A 24,042-nucleotide genomic window follows, 5' to 3' on the forward strand; every position below is an offset into this window, starting at 1 on the left:
TAATTTACTTAAAAAACCAAAAACCAATTATTTAACTTACCTGCTTAGTGATTTCTTTGTTCATCTATCAGTTGGTTTCTTTTGTTGGTCTTGATATTATTAACTTGTGTGGGGTGCTGTGAACTAAGATAAGTGAGGGGGAGGGGGAATTCTTTAACTAACCTGCTTATTAGTGACATTTTTGATGCTGAATTTCATTGACTAAATCTTCAATTGAAGGTTGGTATTTTGTACACTTCAAGCCCAAGCAAACACTTCTAACTTCATCTATCAATCTATTTCTTTTGTTGGTGTTGATATTATTTAATGAGGGAAAAATTGTGAGTATAGTCATTGCTACATTTTTCAGGGTGCTAAAAGTGTCTGGTAATTGATTCCAGGCATTCCTCCACTGCTTGTGGCCTGGAGCCCTGCCCAGTCTTCTGTAGACCTGGCCCAGCCCCACTCCCCTCCCCCAACCAGCTGACTCATGGGTGCTGCAAGAGCAGTATCAGCTGCCTGCCAGCCTGCCTGCCCATGTACTCCCAGCACCCATGGGAGCCCCACTGGTCCCAGCCGCCTGGTGCCCCTGCCCACCCCCCCGAAGGCCAGTGTATATTGCAGCCCTCCTCCCCACCCACCCCTATGGCCATGGCTGTAGGTGCGGCTGCCTGGGCAGCTCCCGGGCCCCAAGCTCACCACATGTGGACACGTGTCATGGAAAATAGCTACACATGTCTGTGCTGACACATGTGTCCTAGGTTCACCACCACAGATATATGTTAAAGTGCTTCCAAATCTTAAACTCCAAAGTAAATGCTAGCTGTTATTAGGTGCTGCAGTTCATCATTATAATCATCCTTGAAACTATTTAAAGTTTCATATTGATTTGTTCTTGTATAATTTTTTCAATAATTCCCTAGAAAGTTCTGATTTTCAGTTGACAAAAAAACAAAACCAAAAAAAAACAAAAAAAAACCAACACTGAAAAAGTGCAATGGAAACAAAAAGTCTAATCCACTCTTCACAGCTGAGTGTCATCTGTATGGATTCCTTCTTTTGCCCTCCACACTTGATCAAAGATCCTATTAGCAACTCCATCATGTCTTTCCTATGCAATCCTTTTCAGTTCTCACTGCCACCATCTTGTTCACACTCTGCTTATTTATGCAAATTACTTCCACAGCTCTTAAGCTGCTTGCATCCTGGATATTCCTTGTCTAATCCATGCTAAACACTGCTGCCAGAGTGAAAATCCTAAAATACTACTTGAATCATGCCACTTTCATGCTGAAATACCTTCTATAACTCTATCATACATAGGATACCATTCAATCTCCACAGTTTAGCATTCAAGTTATTCTACCATTTGACCCCAAGCTAACCTTTCATTCTTAGGAACCTCCAAGGATATACCCCACTGACCTCAAAATTATCCCTTTCTTTCCTTTGGCTCTAAAATTAAATACCTTCCTTGGGCCAGAAGGTCTGGCTGGTACAGGTGCGCTCTCTCTTTCCTTATCTTTTTTTTTTTCCTATCCTATCTCAGGAATGGTGTCTGGGATCAAGGCAGCTGTGCCTGCCCATTTTTTATAGCCGAAAATACAAACTCTTAGCTTGGCATTTAAAGTCATTCACAGGCTTGGTTGGTCCTATAACCCTTGAAGCATTTTACCCTTACAAATTCTTGAAATATTGGGGGTTTTTTGCCACTGTCATTTTCAATTATTTCCTTGCCTTTCCACAGAGTCATCTCTTATAACAGATAATAAAGCGAAAAAGAGCAATTCAGCAAAAATAACTAACACATCAGCCCAGTCTATCAGCATAGCATATGCAACATGACAGAATTACAGTGCCACACCTCTGCAAAGACTGGGAGGTGTTTTTTTGCTGTTCTTCAGGGTCAGTTTTTCAGTTTTTTTTTTTATTTTAATTTGTATTTTGGTAGTCATAGCTATATTTCTTTTCTCTAAGTACTTTATTTTAATGATCACCTTATGTAATCTTTCACTTTCTTCTCAAATAATCTTCATATTCATTGTTACTTATGACATAGTAATATGCTATTATGTTTATGGACAACAACAAATTTAAACATTCCCCAAAACATGGATATCTATTTTAATTCCAGTTTTATACTATAAACTGTGCAATTATCCTTAGATCTTTTATCTTCTTAGATTACATAGTTAACAGCAGGTCAAAGAATATTTGACCTTTTGACCATTTGAAGCCCTTTCTAAATTTAAAATTGTTTTTAAGGATGGGTGAAAGAATTCATGGCTCCACCAGTGGTGTATTAGCTTACCTGTCTTTTTACAAGTCCACCAATAATGACTTCTAATTTTTTGTCTTTGCCAATGGATAAGATAGTGAATATGATTTAGAACCTTGGTTGTTTTGATTTGCATTTCTTATTGGTGGTATAAAGCAGTTTGTCTCAGATGGCTGCTTACAGATTGCAATTCTTTTGAGGTTTCTTTGTTCAAAGAACACTTATTCATTAGGGAAAGTAAGTCATCTCATTTCCCTTTGGTCCATTTCCATTCTAGCTGAAAAATATCCTTAAATCTCTCATATCCAATGTGTTTGTATAGGCCAACCTCCATACTTAAGAATGCCCATGTTCTTTATTTCTACTTATTGAAATCTTTTAAGGTCCAATCTAATCACAATGAAGTCTTTGCTGCTCTACCCCCTCGAACACACCAGTAGAAAGTGATATCTTTTCCCCTTGAATTTTCCTTGAGCATTTAGTCCATCTTTTGCCCTTTGTACTCACCCCATTCTTACTTATTTATGAGTTTCTTGTGGGAAAGGAAGAAAAGGGAGGAAAATAATGAACTGAAAAAGAATAATGTAAATTATTAGAGAAATGAAGTGATTTGGTTTTGGGGTATCACACATAATTTTCAAGCAGCAGAAGAATTTACAAAGATTTCAAATGGAATTTACCCATTTAGAAAGTAGATTATCTGTAGTCCTTTATAAATTAAGGGAACAGGTTTTAATTCCTCCATAAATGCTTGTCAGAAATTATTCCCTTATCAGGATAGAGAAGACAGTTGGCATTTTCCCTTGTCATGGACAAAAAAAAAAAGAAATATAGTTTAGTTGTAAGAATCAGAAGCACTCAGGTTGCAAAAGAAGATTTTTCAAGAGAGTGGCGACATTTAAAAGAAAGGGAAGAGCATACAATTAAGGAGATAGCATATTTGAGCACTGTAGATCTTGTCCTTTTGCCTGATAAAATGGAGCATATATGCTGTTCTCTGTTTTGGGGCAATGTATCACTTAATACAACCACTTAAATATGAGGTCAGGATAGATATTAGTAACTGCTGTTTTAATGATTTTTAGTTTTCCTTTCTCACTAAGCTGAGACCAACTGCAAACCTGGCCAGTCTGATTTTCCTTTTCCTTTTCCTTTTCCTCTCCTTTCCCCCAGTTAATGAAAATGTCAACAAACAGGGAATTGTACAAGTCTGGAAAGAATAAACTAAAAAAGGCTGGGATGGTTGCCAAATGAGATGATCTAGAAGTGACTCCACTTTATAAGATTTCACACCTGTTTTTACATATGGATGGCTGTTAACATTGAAAAATGTTGTAACATTCAATCAGCAAACAGAGTGATCATTGGTCTTGGTAGGAGCCAAATTTAGACTCACAAAAAGAGTTCAAGACATACTTCTTTAAAAAAAAAAAAAGACCAAACCAACCAAAAAATCCTTACCTTTTATCTTAGAATCAATACTGTGTCTCAGTTCCAAGGCAGAAGAGTGGTATAGGGTAAGCAATGGGGGTTAAATGACTTTCCCAGGGTCATATAGCTAGGAAGTATCTGAGGCCACATTTGACTCCAGGAATCTTCTGTTTCTAGGTCTGGCTCTCAATCTACTGAGTCACCCAGCTGCCTCCTCCCTCAAATTTTATCAGAAATAACTTCAGATGCAGTACTTAGGGGCTATTCCTTAAACATTCTACTTTTCATCCCTTTTGTGTCCTTTAAAAATGAATATATTTGATTAGAAATCTCATACATTATTTGGGTATAATGAATACAATTTCAAACTTTTCTTGATGACTCAGAACTTACTGTGAAAGACTATGAGCTACAATATTGTATATTATAGTATATTGTATATAGTAGTATATTGCTAAGGCATGTTTGATCCTACATTAAATGGCCCAAATGGCTGTTTTCTGACACAGTGGCTAGAGCACTGAGCTTGGAGTCAGGGAGACCTGAATTCAAATCTAGCCTTAGTCTTGTCCCTGACCTTTTTAAGTTATCAAATTATTATAATTGTTTTCTCACCACCTTTATTTCCAAATATTTCCTTTCCTTTCCCCAGAGAGTTCCCTCTTGTAACAAATAACCAAGAGAAAAAAAACAGTTGAGCAAAAATAATCAAATATCAACCAAGTCTGATCATAGTAGATGCAATGTGACACAGTCATGGTGCCTCACCTCTGCAAAGATGGAAAGAAGTGTTACTCTAAACCCATATTTTTTGTCTTGGTAACAACTCTAAGGCAGAAGAGCAAGGGCTAGGCAAATAGGGTTAAGTGATGTACCAAGGGTCACACAGTCAGGAAGGGACTGAGGACAGATTTGAACCCAGGTCCTCCTAACTCCAGCTCTGGTGCTCTATCCACCCTGTTACCTGTGTCATGTAGCTGACCACGAAGTCTTATTATTTCTCAAAGTTGTAAGCATACCTTTTTCTACCAGTCCCTCCAACCAACTAATTGTGTTATATCTGATTTAATTTGCTCTGGACTGGGAAACAAGGTTAATTCATATTATTAGAATTGTGTCAAATAAACTGGACCCAAGGAGCTCTTCAATAACAGCAAAACAACTATAATATCTCACAGATGTTGTTTTGCTTAAATTGTTTCCATTTTTTCCAAATGTTTCTTTACCTTTACTTCTCATCTCCACAATATTTGTGGAAGCTTTTTTTTTTGTTGTTAATATATTTCATTTCAGTACATGTTTATAGGTCATATAGAGAATTAGAAGTTATCTCAGGGGGTAATCTAGTTTGACCTTCTCCCCAACTCCTGCCAGCCACCTGACCCATTTTTCAGATCAGAAAACTCAAACTTAGGAATGTATTCAATTGTCTGCCTGTTTTATGTCTTCAATAGAAAAATGTCAGAGATGGGATCCATATCTGATTTAATTAATATATCCAGCCCTAGCATAGGTGTAAGACAGCTTAAATGTCAACATTCTTATGTATATCTGTGTGATACAAACCACCTTTTAAAGAAAAATGTCCTCGAAAATAAATAAGATAATTTTTATTTAATTGGAAAAATGATCAACATACTTTCAAAACTGGCAAATATCCCACCAGGGGCAGTAGAAATCTACCAGAATTCACAATCATCTTGTTTGACCCAAAACTATGATAATAAATGAACAATTTTGTTCCTTCTGTGGAAAAACAAGTACCACATAAAAACTGTAAGCCTAACAATCAGGTGTACCCTCAACCCCCACCAATTAGGCACCTCTTTAAGTGTTCCAATGTTAATTTACTCATTTTTAATATATAGAATAATAGCATCTCAATCTTAAATAAGCTTCATAATTACTATTATATCACATTACTATAATTAAAATAGACTGATATTTCCAAAAGCCATTTTAAATTGCTTAATCTTGACACATTCTATACTTTTTTGGCCCTTTACATCAAAAATAAAATAACTATTACTAAAAAAAAAAATCAATATTTTGACAAAAGATATTTTAAGGCTTCTGGTACAAAGAACAGGTGTGTGTGCCCTGATACTATAAGAATTATATACAGAAAAAACATTTATACTTAAATTTTCTGTTGTGCATTTCAAAGATTCAAGACTAGATGCAAAGAATGTCTATAATATTAAACTACTATCCCATCACTTAGACTCTGATTTTGCATTGTTCCCATGGGAAAAAAAATACAAGAGGAAGAATTTTGGGCACAAAAAGATTCAACAATTAAATCCAATGTTCATCTAAAGACAGTCATTTGTTATCACTAGTATTTTTAGTTGGTTCTTTTTGCAGGATGCAAGATTTGAAATTTATGCTTATTACAAGTTTTTAATTTAACAGTAACATCATGGCAGCATATGGCAGACATTTATTAACTCATACATTATGTTAAGGTACTTACACAACTATAAACCTAAGGATATTAAAAATGTATCCTTTTGTCTAAATCACCATTGTACAATATGTTTCTACAAATAATTCAATGAAATCAACAAAATGGAATTATTTTTCATTTCAAAAACTGAAACTCATCTGCACTGCATCTTAAAAATTCTACAGCAGCATCTTCAGTTTTTAAGGCATATAGTCAAAAATATCACTATAAATTACATGTTCCAGAAAGTCTTCAGTTGGCATGAAAAGCCATCGCACAAAATTCATACATTTTAATAGACGATATATATTAACATATACCTGAATTTACATTTGCAATAAATCTCAATTAGCATTATGTTGGACTATGTAAGAGGTGGTGGTAAAGTGCAAAATAGCTGGTCTCATATCTCTAATGGTCAGACTGTGTTTCAGGGGACACTGGATAGCTGAGTCTTGGTCTTCCGTTTACGGATATGGTATTTGATGGAACGGTAACCTAAAAGAGAGACATATGATCACATCTTTTCATTTAGGAGCATGCAGCTGCCTAATTTCAAGTTTTCATTCACTAGAACATTTTATTTACTGCTTAATTATGAGCATTCACATTTAGTATTTTATTGTTCAATGAAGGATAAATCATTAGGAATCAATGATCACTCATCCATGAAATTAAAAATGAGAGATTTGTTATTTTCACAACAAACAAGTAAAATAATCCATTAACACATCATAGTCTTTATAAAATGACTAAACCAACTCAGAGGACAGGAGCACAAACACAGACTGCAATCCAAGCTGTTAATGAGCTTTTTTAGCGAGCTTAATTCTGGCTTCTAAAACCTGATAGAGAGAACATAGAAAAACACAGTAATTTCTCCAAAACCATTTTTAAAATGTGGACTTTGACTTTCTCCTACCTTGACCTTCCCCTCCGACACAGATTCCATATTTATAGGAAAAGGAAATCTTTCCATTTTAAGAATGCATATATTTTAATGACAGAAAAAATCCTCAGCTATTTCTATGTTAGTCATACTGTGATATCAAAATAATTTGGACAATGAGGACCAGAAAGTTTCATAAGCTTCTAAGGGATAAGATAAATAAGATACTATATCATGTTAATAATTTAATGAAACCATTATGAATAAACCTGAAAACTAAATACAATGAAACCTGAATTTCCTATTTACTCTCAACATTAAAAACCTTAAGTAAATTTATTTAGATCCCTTAGATAAAAAGATACATTTAGGTGTTGTGGAACCATACTTTGAGAAAGGCAGCTACCCAGCCAACATGATGGAAAGAGCATTGGATTAGGAGTAAGGAAGATCTGGGTTTAAATCCTTCCTCAGAAGATTAATAGCTGTGTGATTTTGGGAAAATCACTTGACCTTCTCAGTCTCCTCAGCTGTAAAATGGGGATAATTAATAGCACTTATCTTACAGAGTTGTTGTGAAGTTCAAAAAAATAACCTCTAAGTAGTCTTCAACCTTTAAGACACCATATATAAATGCCAACTATTATTACTAACAACTATTTTATAAGATTAATTAAAAAAATACATTTAAAAAGTAAACCTGATTGGAAATACTTCAGAGGAAAGGGGAAAAAAGATGATTTATTTAGATTACTGATTATTGACAAAACAATTGTTTTATTTTATTTTGTTTACATTAGAAAAAGATCTGCTATGCAAAAGGCCATATTATCTATCCTGGGCAAATATTTTGGCAATATACTAAGGAAAGAAAAGTAAATAGGTTCCTTGGACCACTGGGGTTCATTCACCTGCTTCCTTTTTAGAGAGAAAAGTATCTACAGGATTCATTTAGACTAGAAATCAGATTTCTGGATTTCACACATGCCAAGTTAAGGGAAGCAAGAACTATGCCAGATGAAATATGTCTTATTCACAAGCTTTAATAACAGTATGTTTCTTTACTAGTCATAGTTACACTATAGTTGATATTTTTATGGGTAAAAGTCATGTTTTAAGATTGGGAAAGGGGAAGCTACTCGGTTGGTAAAAGAATTGTCAAATGCCATTTATATTTTGTAATAAAAGCATAATGTTTGTGTATGGGGGTGGGGGAGAGGTTATATGTGTAAATGAGATTGTGAAAGCAAATCCAGTTGATTATTTTATTTCAGTACCAGTAAATCACATTTAATCAGTTTTCTCTCAGTATTCCATCAGAAAACCCCTTCCATGGTTCAATAACCTTAGGGCATTAGGACAAATATGTTAAACTGACAGGGTGCTGGTAAAGGAGGAGATAGTTTCCTTACCCAGGGGAAGAAGCCAAGAGTAAAATTTTCCCTTAGGTTTGGTTTTCTTTTGTTTTCTTTACTTGATCTGAAAACAGTTCATTAATGGACTCCTTTGGCATTCTAGTTAAGTCTATGGAATTCTTTTCCTAAGAATAATGTTTTCAATAGCACAAAATAAAATGGAAATGGTTACAAGGAACCAAAATACATCATAACACAGATATAAAAATATATCACAATGTCCATGAACCCCTGTGTAAGAGCTCCTGATCTTTTAAAATTATGATCAAACTTACTTTCTCATATGTATTTTTATTCTCTGGAAATACTGTGAGCTGTCATTGAATGACATTTCTATAGCTTATGTACTCTAGGGGCAGGGGAGAACAACTATTAGTTGAAATCAAATACCTAAAATGGTTTTTTTTAAGTCTTTAAAGAGGGGAAAGAATAATTTACTGTTTATAATAAACTGGGATTTTAATGAGGACCATATTGAAGAGAAAACATTTGCTAGCATCAGACCCTTTCCATTAATAAGGTTCAAAACTGCCCCAATTTGCTTCATCTAATTTGCAATGGTTGGTGACATCAAGAAGTCAGTTTTGGTTGAAACTTAAATCCTCAATTATTTTTTTCTAAAAAAGATAAGAATTCAACAGATTTTGTCAGTAAAATTACTGATGACTAAACTATACTTTAGAGTTAACTTCTTAAGATGAATTGTCATGAAAATTATAAGATTTCTATTTCTCTACAGTGAAACTATGAAAAATTCCTTTAAACTTCTGGTTTAAAAAAAAGGATTGCCATTAGTAGTTCTTTTTTTCTTTTTTCTTTTTTTTTAAAAGGTGTGCTTTTGATAGCTAAAAAACAGTCCAAGAAAATATGAGAGAAATCAGCAGGAGACTAAGCTCCTTGAAAAGATTCCCCCCTAACCTCCCATCTCTAGCCTTTGGTCTATTTTTGGAATGATTCCAAAGCTGAATAGTACTTTTCAGATGAAATAATAAAAATTATTCCTTAGTTTGATATATTCCTAAAAATTATATTCTAATTCAAAGCAGTGTATGAAAAGACATGTGCATAATTAAAAGAAAAAAAATAACTAATACTGTGCCACCAGGTGTCTTATAAACAATATAATTCAAAAAACCTTCTGTTTAAAAATTAGTTCAGCTGGAATCACCTGAATTTAAAAGGATATGCTGATCATATATTAATCCTAACATCAAAAGCAGCTCATAAATCACACACCTAGGTTTATTGTCCCCTCTTTGTACAATAAGAAGGGGGAAATGACCTCTGTGAGTGTGTTGAGCACAGGGGCAGGGGAGGGGATGAATTTTAAAAGGTTAGGTATAAAATCCATGACATGTCTATGCTATGTCAGTTATGACTATAGTCTCTCTAGAGCAATCAACCAGATAATTGCTCTAATGTGAATCTAACCATTATAATTAAGGTTAATTGCTGTGGTGTGAACATCAGCCATAAGGCAGGTTGGTACCTGAAGTTAAATTGAACATTCTGGGAGCCAAGTCATAGGGAAACACAAAGCCAACTTTCTGCTGAACATCTAAACCCACTGTGGAAATCACTAGAGATTTTATTTGGCAACCTAATTGTTGTTCCATAAAAGAAATGTCATCATTTGAAACAAACTAGGAAATATTTTCTGCATGGTGGTGTAAGAAAGATGGTATATAGGTATAGACCAGAGTGAGGAATGAAGACTTTGTAGGTGTCTGTCCATTTTTAATGATACATATGGGCTATTAACTGATTTTTACTAAAAATAACAATAGTATATGACTTAAGGTGCATGTCTAAGGCATGGGGATAGCACAGTGCAGTGTAGCCTTTCTCAAAGTGTGATGTGCAGACCTCTGGAGGCCTCCAAGAGCCTTTCAGGGGGTCCTCAACTTCAAAACTATTTTTATATTCTAAGATCTTATTTACTTTTTTTCCACTTTCATTTGCTCATGAGTATACTGTGGAGTTTTCCAGAGGCCAACCAGACCTATGAATTAAAGATTTAGCTGTAACATGAAGACTGAGTTACTATCATATCTGCAAAATTGTACTTTTGCCCTACAAATGAATGACTATAGATGAACTGGCCTTGCTGTTTTACTGGTGTTTATCCAATATTGGCACCAACTAATCATCTAAGAAGATCTTATTTTATGTAAATGGTTGGCAACAAACACAAGTGGCATATCAATGAAAACTCTTAGGGGGAAGAGTTCTTGGCATTTAGTTTTTTAAGAGAGTAAAGGGTTGTATTATTAACCATCATATCAATAAAAAAACCAAAGTGGCAACTGGGTGGTTCAGTGGATTGAGAACCAGACCCAAAGACTGGAGGTCCTGGGTTCAAATACGGCCTCAGACAATTCCTAGCTGTGTGTCTTTGGGCAAATCACTCAATCCCCATTGCCTAGCCCTTACCACTCTTCTCTCTTGGAATCAATACACAGTATTGCTTCTTAGACAGAAGGTAAGGGTTAAAAAAAAAAAAAACAAATAAAACAACAAAACCAACAAAAGTCATAATTATTTCAATAGATGTCCAAAAATCTTTTCATGGGGGAAGGTGTAGGAGGAATGAAGGCAGGAAAGAGAGAGAATTTGGGACTCAAAACATTTTTAAAGGGTCCTGAGGCCAAAAATTGAGAGCTACTGATGTACTGCAGAGATGGAGCACTACAGTAGGAGTCAGGAGTATTAGCTTTTCATCCCAAGTCTTCCATTTAACTCTTGTTTGAATTTGAACACTTGATACCTATGGACCTCAGTTTTCCCATTTCTAAACTCAGGGCCTTCCTTAGGTGGTCTCTATAGTTTTCTCTGCCACTAATACTTTATAACTTTAGTATTCTATTAGAAGTGATGACTGTTTCTTAGACAATAAAAACCTAAAGAAATGGATATAAAGAAAAGAACGCTAAATTTTGTAGCTGGGAGTCCTACCCTTTCTGTCACTTCCCAACTGTTTAATCCCAGACAAGCTATTTCATGACCTTCCAAGGTTCAGTTTCCTCCTTTCCTTCTTTTCATTCCTTACCTCACAAGGTTGTGGGGAGGAAAAGAATTTATAACTTATGACGTGGCATTTAAGGGTGAGCTACTCTTGTTATCTGTTGTGCATGATATGATAAGAAGTTCTAGACATTTAAGCCCTGGCTCTCTAAAACGTTTCTCTTAGCTCATCTTTGAATCCGTGAAAGCTTTGTATGTGAAAGGACTGCCAAACTGGACTCTTAAAGATACTGAGTGTACAGCAGCCAGCTAGTTTAACTTTTCAGGCAATAAAAGAAGTTCCAAATTAATTTTCAGATTCTTCTAATTAATTCATGAAAAATAATTAATATTTCCATTGATTTTTACATAGAGACAGTAAGAGCAGTACTACAGTTAACAAAGCTTTGTGTGGAGTTTGAGTAAACTAAAACAAAGAATCATTTCTAAATTCCTTTTTAGGGAGCAGGGTAAAGAAATGATAAATACTTTCCCCAAATGATGACATCCAATTTTCTTAACCTTAGGAAGTACTTTCCCTACTCCTAAATCTTTTGAATGTGTCATAATATAAAACAAGTTTTCTATTTTCATTGCCTACTAAATAAATCATTAGTAAGGATGCTATTGAGGCAAACAAAAACTTAACTTTGACAAATAGATAAAAAAATAAATCAAAATCACATATTCTATGTCTAAAAATATTATAAAAATATTATATTATTTATTATTATATATTATTAAATTATTAAAATAATTATTAAATTATTATATTCTAAAAATAAGAAATTCTCCTTTATATTTTCCTCCCAGGATCCAAAAGAATGACTTGGAATAATTTCCACATTTGCTCAGCTGTGAGCCTGAGGTGTTTTTGTAGTGGCCTCTTACATGATCAAACTCTTGCCCCACAAGAAGAAACTGACTGAACTGAAAATGTCTGGGATGCCTTACCCAGAATCACTTGCACCTGTCTTGTCCACTCTCTATATAATGTCTTTGCTCCATATGTGAATAAATTGTTCTGTTCAATTAAATTTACCAAGCATGCATTAAATATTTCCTACATTTCAGGCACTGTACTAGGTGCTGGGAATTGCAAATAAAAAAGAAATAGCTATCAAAGAACTTACATTTCAGGATTAGGACATAATGTGCATGACACATAAATTCAAGATAATTTGGGGAGCAAAATGAAACTAATAAGTGAGGATAAAGTGAAAGGGTGATTTGGGAAAATCTTTGCTAAGGAGCTGAGCAATGAAGAAGTTGGAAGGTAGAGGGTAAATTAAGAGGTAGAAATGCAAAGAAAATGCATTTTAGACATAGAGGACAGTTCGTGCAAGGACACAAAGGAGGAAATAGAATAAATATCAGGTTTAGGAAATTGAATCAGAAACTCTAAACTACATCAGTTTAGTAGTACATCATATAAGATTAGAGATGTTTGGTTCCCATAGAAATTAAGTGATTTGTCTAGGAACAAAAATGTTCAATAGTGCCAATGTTTCAGCCCAGTTTTTCCTAACTTGAAGGCCAACTTCTAGATACCAGGCAACACTACCTCTTTGCAGTTTTCTTTTCAAAGATGGTTATTTGTCTGCAATAATTGGTCAGAATAAAGAGGAAAGAATTTTTTGTGTTCAAATAGGAACAATGATTTAAAGTTGGAAGAATCAAGGGTATTTGGTCTAATTTCCTCATCATTTGATAAATGATGACTGGGAGGCTCCGAGAAGGGAAAGGAATTAACTAAGTTCATATTGGTAACTAGTGTCAGACTTGCCAAATAATAATGCATTTTGTACCTGGACCATATTAAAATTCATTTTGGAAAATAAGTCTAAAGCATACTACAAGGCAGTTAATTATTGAAACAATTTGATGCTAGTTAAAAAAAAGAGAAAAGAGATGCTATTCTAAAGATTAAAGCAGCAAGCAAATCATGCGCATGGTGCTCACTAAACCAAGGCTCTAATTACAGGGGTAAGGATTCATTATTTAACAAAAAAACTGCTGGGGAAACTGGAAGGCAGTTTGGCAGAAACTATGCGTAGATCAACACCTCTCACCCTCTCTGATGATAAACTCCAAATGAATACATGACTTCGATATAAAAGATAACAAACAATTTAGAAGAGGGAGAAAAAAAGTATCTTTTATCTCTATGGATATAGGGAGTGATCATGACTAAATAAGAAATGGAAGGGCAGTTAGGTGGCATAGTGGATATGAAGCTAGGCCTGGAGTTGGGAGGACCAAGATTCAAATATGACCTCAGACACTTCCTAGCTGTGGAACCATGGACAAGTCATTTAACCTCATTTTCCTAGAACTTGCCCTTTTGTCTTGGAGTTGTTTCTAAGACAGAGTAGGGGTTCAAAAAAAAAAACAGAAAAGGAGATCACAGAAAATAAAATGGACAACATTTAATATATAAAATTTAAAAGTTTTTTTTTAAACAAATTTGATATTATTAAAACTAGAATGTAAATAGGTAAAAAGGTAGTGGTGGAGGATCTTTACAGTAAGTTTCTTTATTAAAGGGCTTATTAGAAAAGCTATATATTGAACTTATTGCAGAAATAATGGTCATTCTTCCATTGATAAAAGGCCAAGGAATACGAACAGGCAATTTAAAAGAAAGAAAATCAAGCTGTCAACAGCCAAATTTCAAAAATTATCTTAAAGACTAAAGAAATAAAAATTAGAACAAGACTGAGGTTCCACCCTATAGTCATCAGATTGGCGAAGAAGACAAATGAAGAAGGTGACAAATTTTAGAGGGGTTGTGAGAAATAGGCACCTTTATGTATATATATTGTTAGTGGATATATGTTTTGGTACACCTGTTTTGGAAAGTGTTTCAGTGCTATGTCCCAAATACTGCCAAATACTAGAATCCAAAGCTATCAAAGAGGCAAAAAAGAAACGTATGAATAAAAATACTTAAAAAGCAGCTCTTTTTTTAAAAAGTAGCACCAAATTAGAAAATTAGCTAGTGCCCACCCATTGTGGAATAGTTAAACAGTTTATACCATACAAATGGAATTAAATATCATTGTGCCACAAGAAATGATGAAACAGATAAGCTCAGTATAAACTGTGAAGTTCTGATGCAAAATGAAATGAGTAGAACTAGAACATTTAAAATAATATCAACAACATTATATAGGAAAAGCAACTACCAAAAGACTTTAGAATTGTGAATAACATAGTGATAAAACACAAATCCAGAAGAAAGACAATAATTACACAATCCACTAGAGGTGTTATACTTATAATCCAGAATGACACTGTATTTAAATGTGGTCAATGTGAGAATCTGGCTTGCTAATCTAATGTTGTATTTATTAGAAGGTTAAAAAAACTGTTGTGGGGAGGAGTAAGAGGGAACTTATAATTAAAAAAAAACACACACACACAGACACACACACACAACCTGGAGGGATAGTAAATTCCTGCTAATTAAGTGTATACATTTTGAACTAAAAAAAAAATTATGGAGTCACTTGTAGTGTCCTTTTTCAGGTTTAAATGTCAGAAACAATTTCCCCTAAATTGACAATGTTGAAAATAAGTCCAGTGTTATCCATCTGATGAAAGTAAGCTTACCCTTTTCAATTTGGCAGCAGCCTCTCCAGAGCGAATTGCGGTCAGCAAACTTTGTCGAATCTGTTCTGGGTCAGCACTTTGGAATGTTAAAGAAGTTTGTCTCTTAAGGGTGAATGATGGGCGGTCAGTTGATGACTGTATCTGGCATTTCTGTTCGTTGTGTGCAAAGCCAGCTTCCTATACATCGGAAACGGAAAATGTTTAGATGGTCCTCATGAACACAATTAAGGAGGAAAGAGAGAAAAAGTAGAGGAGGAGAAATGATGGAAGATCACAGGCAAAAAATGGCATGCTTGGGAATTCAGATATTTATTATTCTAAAAAAAAACATCTAATCTATAATTATCCTCCATTAATAGCTGTTTCCTTATGTCCCATATTATCAAACACTTCTAGGATTTAAGTGTTAGGAGCAACTGAAAACAGAAAGGAATAAAAATAATACAATGTAAGAGTATAGTTTTTCCTTCCTTGAGTCCAGGCTAGAAGAGAAACTGTTCACTTTATGGTATAACTGTAGGATCATAGTGCTAGAATTAAATAATATTTTAACAAAATAACAATTCACATTTTTCTTTATTAGCAGCCAAAACTGGAAACAGGTCCCACAATTCAAATAAAATGCCATTTCTAAAAAACAAAATACTATAAATGGCTAACTTAAGGATCAAGGTGACATTCTGGATCAGTATACACAATTTTTAAAAATTATGTTCTTGATTCCTCTGCCTAGCAAAATGCCTAGTACTGTAAAATGGAGATTTGAACCCTGGACTTCAATCCCCAGAAGTCCCTGATACTTCTCAGAATTCTCTATAATCTCACATGAGTCCTCACCTGAGTGCGAGAACACAATTTAGTATTTAAAGGGCTCTCTGCCTCCCAAGCTCTCTCTTCTTCTGCTTCTAAGCACACACTTCTCTCTATTCGACATGCAAGATGTGGTAAGTGAATTGTGAATGGGCTAATCAGCCCTAGGCATGTGCTTTTCTTATTTTGTATTTTCTTATTGCCTTGATTTCTAATAATCTTTAACTTTATGAATTCAACATATTTCCTATTATATTCAATGTGAAGATTGGATTTGGCTCTCCCCTGATTGTAACAATGAAGGTACTTAGCTCTTCCTTGATTATGAAGATGAAATTGTAATCTCCTATTTTTAGATTTTAATCTCCAAAGTGTAAAGCACCGTACTTAAAGTTGAGTATGGAGATCTACCCATTTTGGATTTTAACCACAAAAAGGTGTGAACACCCATTTCATATACTGAGTGGGAGGTCTGTGACTCATGTGTGAAAGAGTGGGCAGTCCTGGAGTGGAGCTTCAGCTGTGTTTAGTAGATGTAAAATTTAGGGGAAGTGACACAAGAGAAAAAGGTCTTTAAAAATGGATACAGAGACACACAGAGACACTTGAAGGGAAATAGTTGGAGTAAAGAGGGACACTTGGAGTGGAGCCTGCTAGAGTTGAGGCTGATAAAAGAATCTGCTGATTGAACTGACAATGTGATGAGTGTAAAGGCTGACTTCCTTCCTTCCCCTTTCTTGAGGCATGATCCTCTGGGAAAGGTCCATTCTCTTGAGACTCCTTTCCACTGACTGGGGCCTTAGAATTTCTACCTGGCTCAGACGAAGCCAGAGCTAGTTAGCTAGCTCTCTCTCTCTCTCTCTCTTCCTTAATATCTTCTCTCTATTGTAAAAATAAACTACCATAAATTCCATTTTACTTTAGTAATTCATTTTTGGGATTTAGAAATTAAATCCCTGGTGACCAATTAAATATTCAGTCCAACCATAAATTTAACATTAAACTAAAAAGAAAAAAATGCAAATTATCCATATCAACAACAGAAAAGCTAATGAAAATTTTTAGAAATAACTCATTAAAAAGGTGATTCTAAAAGAATCACAGAGGATTTTTTCCCCCAGAAATGAAATTACTTAAAACACTGGATAACTCATTGTTCATGGTTAGGCTATATTAATATGATAAAAATAACTAAACTGTAAATTAATTTATCAATTTAGTGATATTTCAAATTGCCAGTGTGATATTTTATATAATTAGCAAAAATAACAATATAAATTATTTGGAAGAACAAAAGGGAACCTCAAGGGAAATAAATGTTAGAAGTGGAAAGAAGCAACAACAAAAGGAGAGAACAGCAGTACAAAGGGAAAAAAATGGGTTTGGACATGGAACACTCAGGTTCAGATTTTGACTTTACTTTGTAACTGTGTATTTTTGGGCATATCAGAAACTTTTTAACCTCAGTTTCTTCATCTTTAAAATTAAGGGGCAAAAGTGGATGCTCTCTAAGGTCCCTTCTAGCTCTAATTCTATGGCATATGATCATTATCTTACATTATATCATAAAAATTAACATCAAATATAATAACATTATAAAATTAACATCAAATTAGACAAGGCTGGTATAATTAATAGAATACTGAGCTTGAAGTCAAGAACTAGGTATAAATCTCACTTCTGACAATTAATAGCTTTGCAACCAAAGGCAAACCACTAAATGTCTATTATCAGTCTATTATCAGACTTCCTCTAGTACTTATGTTTAGATTTATTTTTCTGCAGGGAACTCTCAATGCAAAAGAGATCACAAATTCTTTGTGTATTGGAATGTATAATCATCAGAACTATTATATGGTGCTAGTGAAAGAATTGAAAATGAGACCAGTGACATATAATAGAGAAGGGAAGGGAATAGGCATTTAAATAACTCTTTATTTTAAGCCATTATCTTAAAGGCTTTACAAATATCACCTTATTTGATCCTCACAACAATCCTGCAAAGTGGATGTTGTTATTATCCCCCTTTCATAGTTGAAGAAACTGAGGTTAAATGACTGACTCCAGGTCCAGCACCCTCTCCACTGCACCACTTAGCTGACTCTCATAATCAAAACCCAGAAGCAACAGAATACAAGTCTCTAGTATGAGATAAGTCAAGAAACATAAAGTACTAGGGCAAAGGTCTCCTTTCCTTGATAAGATGTTTTAGGAAAACTGGAAAGCATTTTGACAGAAATTAAGTTTAGACTAACAATTTATAGCATACATCAACAATAAATGCCTCATAGCTCTGTGAACTAAATTTAAAAGGTCCCATTATAAAAGAAAACAAAAAGAGATGTTTTAAATAACTAGGACCAGGAGAAGAATCTTTAGTCAACCAAGGAACAGAGGTGATCATACTAATTATATCATGTTAATTATAGTCAATTTTTATCATATACAATTAAAAATGATTTTATCTGAATAAAATCAAGTCAGCTAGAATAAGAGAAATTATGGGAGTGGGGTGGATCTCTGCATCAAGTACCTTTGAAAAAAAGCCTAATATTTACACTCATACATTTATATCCTTGTTAAAAAACCAAGAATTGTTCCCTAATAGATAAAGGAACAGAGGATATTGACTGAATGTTTTCAAAATATTTGGAAACCACCAACAAACATATTACTGTTCCAAATAACTAATATTAAAAGCAATGTAAATTAAAACAATTCTGAAGTTTTATTTTACTACTCTCAATATAACAAAGGTCATAAATAATTGATATATTAAATGTTAGCAGATCTAAAAAAGTCAAATATACTTACACAGTTTTGGGAGCAGTTCTGAAATCAAACATAAGTATATTCCTGAAGTAGTATATTGTCTTATAGAACCACAAATGAATATTATCTATGTTGTATTGTATTTTTATTTATTTTGTTAAATATTTCACAATTACCCTCAACACATACACATACAAGTTTGACAACTCTGGTCTAACCAATATGAAAAATAATAGAAACTATGGGGAAAGTCACTAAATTCTCAGAAACTGTATCTAAGTTAAAAAATTTTTTTTTCCTTTGGGGGGAATTTTATTTATTTATTCATTTGTATTTCCAAATCCCCATAGTTCTTTTTTCCCCAAGTTTTGCTTAATTATTTTTTGTTGCTGTTTTAAGGAAAGGTTCAATGCACAATAATTTAAGGGGAAAGGATAGGGAACAAATACGAAAGGCATTAAGAAAACTTAAAAAAAAAAACTCCATTGAGGAAAAAATTTTAAACTATGAATTCTATATCAAAAATAGAAGTTCAACTTTTGAAGCTATAGGCTTTATTTCAAAGGCAAATAGTGATTTTGAAATTCTCAGGATAAAAGACAATTATTTGTTAAAAAAAAAAAGCTACCAAACTTCTTCATGACAATACTTCAGTGAAAGAAAAGGATTCTAATATAGAATAAATGGAGAGAGGAGAAAGTCTTCAAAGTAGACTAAATATTTAACTATGTACCTAGTATTATTTACAGTATTAAATACAGTTGGAACTTTAAACTAAAGGTGAAAATAATATCTATACTAGAAATTAAAAGACTATGAAGTATTATAAAGAGAACCTCATTGCATTACTGTGATCTATACAATGAATTTTTCCACCTTGATTTCAATAACATGAAGTAGGGGGCAGCTGGATGGCTCAGTGGATTGAGATTCAGGACCAGAGATGGGAGGTCCTGGGTTCAAATTTTGCCTCAAACACTTCTCAGCTGTGTGACCCTGGGCAAGTCACTTAACCCCCATTTCCTAGCCCTTAGCACTCTTCTGCCTTAGAACCAATACCCAGTATTGATTCTAAGACAGAAGATATGGGCCCCAGAAATAAACAAACAAACAAACAAACATAAATAAATAAATGAATAACATGAAGTAGGAGCAGATGGGTAACACAATAGATGGAGCATCAGGACCAGAGTTGGAAGTTCAAAATCTGACCTCAGATACTTCCTAGCTGTGTGATCCTGGGCAAGTTGCTTCTGCTCTTCTGACTTAGAAGTGTTACTAAGCCTGGAGGTAGGGTTTTAAAATTTAAAAATAAATTAAGAAGCTTCAGCTTATTTTGCTACAACATGCCCATAGTTCTAAAGAAACTAGTGGCAAAACTGTGACTTGAACCCGGGTCTCCTGCCTTCCAATCCAGTGATACTTTCCAATTTTCTTGTCTATTGATTCCACTTATTCTAGCCATGGTAGAGGAACCCCAACTTCACTCTTAGTTATATTGTTTATATTTAAGCATTTTTCTTTAATTAAAATTATATCACTGTAAAATAAAAATAATTATTAAAATCATTATAAAGGTATAGAAGCTAATAGAGACAAGACAAAGACAAATGTATTGTTAGTGAAGTGATTCTGCCACAAATACAGAAATGCTGAGAATTGGTAAGACAGATATGTGACTAATAACACTGCATTTAAGGTTTTACTGGAGATACAAAAACAAGGACATCTATAAGTTAGGAAATGAGGGCATGTGAATATTCTTATAAAAGATTGCCCCTCCTTATGGTTTTTACTATGAACTTATTTCTGATGTGCATTTTTTTCCAACATAAAGAACATGACATTTGTATACACAAAGCATTTGCTAGCAATGGGATGTTTGCCAATGGAAACATCTTTTGGCCAATTAATCAATCACTTGTGTGAAGAATAATTTAGGAAATGCAAATAGGAAAGGGTCATTAGACCTGGGGGCATAACAGAACAATCAGTTTAAAAGTTTTGTGATTGATATTACTTTCTTGTTTATTTTTTTACTAACTTCTTTGGCCTATCTCAAGTCATATAAATAATTCCATAATACTAGTCAATTCTAAATGAATCTCTTACAAAGATCTGAAGAGAGAATAATAAAACAACATAACAAGCATTTATTACTCCAGAATATTGATGATAAAGCATACTATCCATGACAGAGAGATGATGGATTTCTGACAGAATGATGTGTGTTCATGTATCTGTACACATTATACACACATGCATAAGTACACATGATACACATATCCAATACATATAGCAGGTTTCTGTTAGCTAAAAAATCTGGAGATGGAGGAGGGTGCTAGAGATGTAGAATATTGCATGTACTTTCTTATGAGATCAATAACATTTGATATATGTAACTATTTTACCTTGTTACAAAATGATGAAACATATGATTCTTTTTTTGTTAACCCTTACCTTCTGTCTTAGAATTGATTCTATCATTTACAAGGCAGGACAGTAAAGGTTAGGCAATTGAGGTGAATTGACTTGCCCTGGGTCACAAAGCTAGGAAATTTGAACCCAGGACCTCCTGTCCCCAGGCCTGGTGCTCTGTCCATTGTGCTCCCTAGCTACCCTAAAACATACGATTTTTGAAGGGTAATGTATTGAGGATATGGAAATTAGAGAGGTACAAGTGGGAGATGCATGTATACCCAACATCCCACTGATGGGCAATGCTGCCCGCAATTTCAGATGTGTTCCTTTTATTATTCGTCTTATGTAATTGTTTAACTTTGTTACAAGATAATGAAATATACTATCTTTGACAGAGAAGTAATGCATTTAGGGTACAGAATGTGACCTGAGTATACCTAGTATGCATGTACACGTATACAAGCATATATTCATACATATAAGCATTGAAGGAATTTGTTATTCTTGACTATATATTTGTTACTGGGAAGTTGTTTTTGTTTTTTTACTTTTCCCATTAGATGGGGAGGAGAAAAGACAAAAAGGAGTTTTGTTAATTAAAAAAGTAGAGAAATGTGTTCGGAAGGGTGTTACAGATGTGGAGAGGTGCATGTATTTTCAGTTGAGGTCACTGTTTTATTATTAGTCTTATTTAATTGTTTAACTTCATTACAAAATGCCTCTCATAGAGTGGAAGGTGGATTATAAATGTTTATAAATTTAAAACAAAAAACAAATAAAAACCAAAACCAAAAAAGAGAGTCAAGTAAAATTTACCTTGCCAGACTGCAGAACTCCCAGTAGCTTATCTAATGAACTATTTTTTTCCTCCTCTTCTTTGGGCACCGAAGAAAGTGGTCCAGGAGATGGATCCTCCTCTCTGGAGGACTGGCTTGGGGCAGTATGTGTTTTACTGAAAGACTGTGATCTTTTGACTACAGCAAGTGCAAAAGGTGAAGGAGAAGAACTTGTATATGGCCGTGGCGCACCAAAAGTCCTCAGAGTTTTTAGGGTTAATGCTGCTTGCTCAGTAGAGGGAAGGTTCACTGGTTTGAGGGGTCTGGTAGGAGAAATTGGGATTTCTTTGTGTCTCTGGTTGATGTCATAATTAGTTTGTTTATCATGTAATTCAGAAAGGAAAGTAATTGACTTATTTAAAGGAGAAAGGGTTTCCTCTTGGGGAGAAGATAACTTCTTTTCAACCTCTTTATGCTTTAGTTCATTCTGAGCAGAACTTGAAGTAGAATTGATACTTTTGGCAGCTGCAGATGTAACATAATGACCTGAGGCCCTTTTTTGCATCTGTAGGAAAAAAGAGCTAGGTTTTGTCTGGGAACTTAATACCTTGGGTCTTCCTTTTGGCTCTATAATACTATTTAGGTGTTCCAAATGCATCATCAATGGAGTTGTGCCATTGTCTTTGTTCAATTTGGAGGTTGTTTTTGTAGAAGATATAGTCCCATCAGTGACACTCATTTCATTTCGGATATGATGCTCCATTCCCAGTTTGGGTTCATAATTCATGTCAGTCTGCGTCTCTCTTGAGCTTTCAGAAATAAGAGCATCTGTTTGGATGGCAGATTCCTTCAACTGTTCACATGACTGGCGATTTTCTGGAGAATGTATCTCCTGATCACCTTTATTGTACCGTGTTGTTTCTGACTCCCAATCCTTCGATATATCCAGGGACTTGGGAGGTACTATTTTATAAGTAGTCATTCCAATTTTGGGTATGTAATCTCTTGTAATTTCATTAGAAGGCTTTGGTTTGGTTTTGTAATCAGGTTTATAAAGGGGATAACTCTTTATGCATGAATCAGTTAGAGTTTTATTAGTTACATCTACCGGAACAAACAGACCATCATTGCCAAGTACAGGATTTTCATCTTTGTGGTTGAGTATGTCTTCTTGCCCATTTAGTGGTCTCTGACTCTTGAGTTCTCTTGAGAGATCTACAGAAAGTTCTGGTTTGAAAGACTTTGGAGATGATTTATTGTTATTTGAAAACTGTATGTTCTCGTCACCTCTGAAGGTTGACAAATTATGATCTGGTTGTGCAACTGTTTCACTTAACCTATTATTGTCCAAATTATTATGGGATTGAGTTGTCTGAATTGCTGCATCCTGAGTTTTTACCTTTTCCAAGTTGGACTGATTCATCTTTTGATCTTGAATTGGTAAAAAAGTTTGAAGAGGTTCGTTTTTATCTGGAACAATGTCATTTTTATATGTTTGAGAGTCTGATGGTCTGTCAGTTTCAAGCTTGTTATTTTCAGTGACATCAGTTAAACTGATTTCTACTGTCCTCACTCCATTTTTTACTTCCTTGTCTGAGTTCATTGGAAGGAATCTCATATCACTTTGATCTTTGAGAAAAACAAAACAAAATAATTTGTGACCAAAAGCTCAATACATAAAGAAAAGCAAGCTTCTACCCCAAATCACTAATATGCCATAGGCATGAGCTCAACACAATTTTTCTTACATGGTTTCCATGTTACATATAATTTTTTAAAACCTAGTTTAATATGAATTTAATTTTTAAAAAATCACAAGATCATTTTCAATGACAGTATTTTCAAATACCACATAAGCAAGACATATTCTTTGCTTCTTTATTCCCCTTTGATCACTGAGCGTTTCTTAGTTGCCTACAAAGAATTCAACACTGATAGATGATGTGAAAGACATGAATAATAATATTACATAAATAGCTAAAACAAACCCAAGGATTATATGAACACTATTACAAAATACTTCCCAGTTAAATAAAGACAGATCTAAAGATGTAGAAATGTTAATTGCTCATGGGTAGGCTGAACCTATATAACAAAAGAGACAAAGTTAATATTCAATGCCATACAAATCAAACTTCTAGGGAATTATTTTATAGAACCAGAAAAAAAATAATAAGAATCTGGCAGGGCAAAAGGCCTAGAAT

General features: G+C 34.2%; 1 protein-coding gene across 10 annotated transcripts in view; it reads right to left on the minus strand.

Annotated features, from left to right (window-relative positions):
- Positions 1-5,283: 5,283 nt before the first annotated feature.
- Positions 5,284-24,042, minus strand: part of COBLL1 (cordon-bleu WH2 repeat protein like 1) — a 200,086-nt gene continuing 181,327 nt past the window's right edge. For all 10 annotated transcript variants that reach the window (XM_056793967.1, XM_007494279.3, XM_007494280.3 and 7 more), the window contains 3 exons: positions 21,879-23,467; positions 15,060-15,236; positions 5,284-6,635 (listed from right to left, as the gene is read on the minus strand). In XM_056793967.1, the coding sequence (XP_056649945.1) occupies positions 6,549-6,635; positions 15,060-15,236; positions 21,879-23,467 (1,853 nt within the window). In that variant the 3' untranslated portion in view covers positions 5,284-6,548. The remainder of the gene's footprint in view (positions 6,636-15,059; positions 15,237-21,878; positions 23,468-24,042) is intronic.

This window comes from Monodelphis domestica, chromosome 4, assembly GCF_027887165.1.
Source record: "Monodelphis domestica isolate mMonDom1 chromosome 4, mMonDom1.pri, whole genome shotgun sequence".
In the NCBI taxonomy this organism is placed as follows: Eukaryota; Metazoa; Chordata; class Mammalia; order Didelphimorphia; family Didelphidae; genus Monodelphis; species Monodelphis domestica.